General features: G+C 50.1%; 1 protein-coding gene across 3 annotated transcripts in view; it reads left to right on the top strand.

Moving 5' to 3' along the window:
• AXIN1 (axin 1) overlaps positions 1–4,541 on the top strand; it is a 55,930-nt gene that overhangs the window by 28,549 nt on the left and 22,840 nt on the right. For all 3 annotated transcript variants that reach the window (XM_019648824.1, XM_019648821.1, XM_019648823.1), the window contains exon 3: positions 1,205–1,345. In XM_019648824.1, the coding sequence (XP_019504369.1) occupies positions 1,205–1,345 (141 nt within the window). The remainder of the gene's footprint in view (positions 1–1,204; positions 1,346–4,541) is intronic.

Raw genomic sequence — 4,541 nt, 5'->3', positions numbered from 1 at the left:
CAGTGTCACTGGCCCTCATATGTGGGATCCGAACCGGGGCCCTCTGGCATCCCAAGCGAGTTCTTAACCATCGCGCCACTCGGCCGGCCCTGGTTCTCAATTTTAGTGCAAGAAGGTGAGGTAGATTTTACACATACATGCATTTCAGGCAAAGATCTAAATTAAAAAAAAACTATAGAAGTGTTTGAAGATAAGTAGAAGAATACATTTATAATCTTGGAATGAGGAAAGCCTACCTATGTAAGATAGAAAAATAATCTATAAAGGAAGAGATTGACAGATCAGATTTCTTAGGAATAAAAAACTTTTGTATGACCCAAATCAACATAAACAAAGTTAAAAAAAAAAAGTGGCATTTAGGGATAAATATTTGTTGCATAAATAACCAGAGGTTAATAGTAAGAATATTTAAAGATTTATATAAATCACTAAGAAACTCATAAACAGCCCAGTAGAAAATGGACAAAAGGCAAGAACAGGTAACTTACAGAGGAAGGAATTTAAATGCCACCCCAAATTCCAGCCTGTTAATCAGGGAAATGCAAACTAAAATAAAGTGTCATTTTCTGGCCAATCATGTGACAGGTGGAGGTGCATCCCACCCGGGCAGCATGTGCAGTCACTGTTCCTAGTAGGAAGTGGCACGGAGGGCAGCGTGACAGTCTCTGTTAGACCCACACTTACCTCCCCTGCCTCCCCCCTCAGACCTGTGCACAGGAGCCCCAGCGGGCTCTGCGACCCCCATGAAGGGGTTGTGGCCCACTGTGTCATCAGGCTCTCGTGAGGACTACATGAGGTCGTGGGCACCAGAGTCAATGCTGCCACTGCAATACCCAGGAGGTTGGGGGTGCTTTGCAGTAAAGAAGTCTGCTCTTTAAAAGAAGAAAGAGCAGAGCAGCAATGCCCCATTTCTAGTTACGTGCCTAAAAATACAAACCCACGTGATAATCTGTGTGTTCACTCACCCATCTGCCTAAATGCAGGGGAAAAATCTGGAAGCTGCCCAGGGCTTACCCAACCCCCTTGGGAAGAGCAGGGGGGTGGGAGGCAGGATGAAGGGGCCAGCCCCTTTCTGCTCTTTTTCCTGAATTGTTTGCATTTGTACAATAGTTCATAGATGAGGGTACCCAGTTGATTCTGAAAACACGGATTAATGTGAGAGGATGTTTTGGGGCTGCTGCTGATGTGCTCTGCTTGTTCACAGGTATGGATCCTGGCGGGAGCCTGTCAACCCCTACTACGTCAACTCCGGCTACGCCCTCGCCCCGGCCACCAGCACCAATGACAGCGAGCAGCAGAGCCTGTCTAGCGATGCGGACAGTCTGTCCCTCACCGACAGCAGCGTGTGAGTGCCCCCTGCCTGGGCGAGTGCTGCCCCTGCGGAGCATGGCAGCCCAGGCCAGTCCTACCTGGGGCTTTGTCATCATGGAAGGTGATCCGTGGTCCTCCCCCTAGCTTGGTGTGAGTGCGTCTGACAGGCCGACCAGCTGCATTGCTGGAAGCCTTGTTAAAAATTCTAATGTAAACTAGGACGGAGTTTTGCGTTAGTTGCAGCTCTTCAAGGCCAAGGCTACAGGAACCTTTAAAAGAGGGGAAACCATGGGGAAAAGTTGAAACACCCCAGAGCTGCCCGGACCAGAGTGCTTTGGCTCTGATTTTCTTTTGGTTTTATATAGTCTGGGGTTCACTTTAAACGTCAGCAGTGGTTGGCAGCCAATAGCGCAGCTGCCTGCCGGGGAGGGATGACCCGAGCTCCATCCCTGAAAAGCCGCGCTGCTGTGCAGGCGCGTTTCCTGCCAACGCTGTTCTGTACGTGTCACTGTTTTAAATTGAGAAATTGTCATACAGGTGAGCAGTCCCTGTCATCCGCTCACTGTGGGGGGACGGGGAGATGGGGGCAAGAGGGGAAATTGGTGCAGCTGATTCTGTGCTGCCCTGGTGCCTGGATGTTTCCAGGAGAGGCCACCGCCCAGGCTGCACATGGCCGAGAGGTCTGTGTGACTACAGAGCCATGTTGACCTCCGTGTCCCTTAGTGGTGACAGCAGACCTTTCATTGTCCTCGCCAGGGAAGCCCTCACTGTGGGAGAGCGTTCGTTTTCTGACACCTCCTTCGCTTTGGTAGGTGGCTTATTGGGACCCAAGTGCACATTAGAAGCTTGATGGTGTCAAACGCTCTCTTGCTAGATCAGGGCATTGTCCGTCCTGCCCGCTGAGGTCATTTGGGTACCTAGCTGCCCATGGTGTCAGACTTGCCCAGCTTTCAGTCTTTTTGCCACTCACTGTCTGACTGGCACTGATGGAAAGTTTGTGCCTAGGGTCAGGGCCTTGGGCTGGCGGCTTACTCCAGGGCCCCTTCCAGCATCAGGCCTGGGAAGCCTTTGGCTGTGACAGTGAGCAGGTGTGAGCCCACTGACCACCGTCCACCGGCGTCTTTTCCCCATGAGACTGAGACCGCACAGGGGCACAGCCAGGACTTCCAGCCGGGCAGGGGCAGAAGCTGTCAGTGGGTCACGGGGAGACTTCTTCCCCATCCAACTGGTTTCTTCATGTGAAAAGTTTGAACAGTCAGGTAGATTTAAATAAGAAGGAAAATAAGGGCTACTAAATCCATCTTTTTGTAGGTGAGTAAACGTTTTTAGATTGTGGTTCCCCTCGATGTGTGGTTTTTAGAGTTTGTGCCTTTTATTTGCCTGTGTCTTTAAGCATTTTTCTGACACCTGAATTTTAGTGTACAGGGCACGTGATCACAAGCTGCTCTGAACCAGGTTTAGCCAGCCTCCCCTCTCCCCCCCCCCCCCCCCCCACAGCCCTCCAGCATCGTTGCAAGCCTTGGGCCCTTTCTCTGTTCCCCTTTGCTGATCCTGTGGTGACATCACCAGACAGACCGTTCCCTTCAGGTTGAGCTTCTGGATGTGGAATTTCTCCTGAACCATTTCTATCTCCTTTATTTTGAATCTTTAAGATAAAATGTTGACATGTTTTTAGCAACTTGCTTATTTGAAATTTCCGGGGTTTGAAACGGTACCTGCCATGAATATAAAGTGTCGTGTAAAACGGTGCCACAGAGCTACAGCCCCACCAACCCCCACAAGGGCTGGCAGCAGGAGACAGTGCATTTACGGCACCTGGTTTTTCTCTTCCCGAAACCCTGTTACTACAATGGAAGTAAATCTACGCACACAGTTTTCCATTTTCTTGAGAAGTCTCTTCATTCTCTCCAAGAAAATAAAGGGAAGATTGAAAAATCTTCAAAATATTTTTTTCCCTAATGTTCTTTTCATCTTGGTTTACACTGAGAGTCAGAAATATAGGAATAGTCAAGAATTTAGAATGTAAAATTGTGACATATTTGAATATACGTCAGAGGCAAAATATAGGATTTGTGTGTTTTATCTAAATTATTTCTATTGGGGGCAGCTGCACACAGCATCTCAGCCACATGACAGACATGACGGACTAGCCTACTGGTTTGTGGACTTTGGAAAATAGGTGTCTGAGGACAGTGCCTGATAAGTGACCCATTAAAATATATGAGAAACAAACAATTTGTGGTTCAGGACACCTGAGCAAAACCCCAGGACCACGTAAAGATGTTTTCAATGCATTGGATTCACTTGTTCCTTGACAGCTGTCCTCTTGAGCGCCCCTGTCCCCACTCGATCCCAGAGCCAAAAGCACCCAGGAGGTGCCCTGACAGCCAGGGACACTGAGGCAGTGATAGGAGCAAGAGCCCTTCGCAGCCTGTCTCTGCCCTGCTCTGAACCAAAGCATGCCCTTTCTGCCCAGGCCAGGGCTCCGAGGACAAGGTCGCAGCCCTGCCCACCCACGAAACCACTGAGCTGGTGGGTGTACAGCTGCCTGGGGCCGGGGCCAGGACACACCAAGTGCCATGTGCTGGGCACTGAGGGGCATGTGGTGGCTCCATTAGGCCGCCCAGCAGTTCAAGTGAGAGCAGCATCGTTGTGGCTGCATTTTGCATCCACTGTCCAGTAAGAGCAGCACTGCGTTGGCAGTGTGGCCTCCCCAGGGGGCAGTGCTTGGGAAGGGGTTCAGGGGGTCAGGATCCCATACAGATGCTCACTGTATGCTCCGGAGAGCAGGGAGGCCCACCTCAGGCTCCTCTAGCGGGAAGGTAGTGGGGACCCAGAGGAGCCTCGTCATCTTCTAGCCGTTCTGTTCTGGCGACCATTTTCACACACACTGGCTCCTGGCAGTTGCTGTGCTCCCCAGAGTAGCTGTTAAGTGGCTGGGAGAGGCCTGGAGAGTTTTGGGGGGACTGCATACATGCAGGGGATTATGTGTTAAATCAGACATCTTGAGTAAGTGCATTCAGTTATCTTAAAGACAATACATAATTTGACTTAGATTTTTATTATACTCTTCAAAAGGGTTCATTGTTAAACCTTATGTCAAGAAAACTAATTTAAGGGCCGGCTGAGTAGCGCGATGGTTAAGAACTCGCTTGGGATGCCAGAGGGCCCCGGTTCGGATCCCACATATGAGGGCCAGTGACACTGCCCTCTACAGCTAAGATGCTGAA

The sequence above is a fragment of the Hipposideros armiger genome, unplaced genomic scaffold, assembly GCF_001890085.2.
Source record: "Hipposideros armiger isolate ML-2016 unplaced genomic scaffold, ASM189008v1 scaffold_126, whole genome shotgun sequence".
Lineage (NCBI taxonomy): Eukaryota > Metazoa > Chordata > Mammalia > Chiroptera > Hipposideridae > Hipposideros > Hipposideros armiger.
Note: the sequence above shows the minus strand (reverse complement) of the source record. Positions and strands in the feature narration are given on the sequence as shown.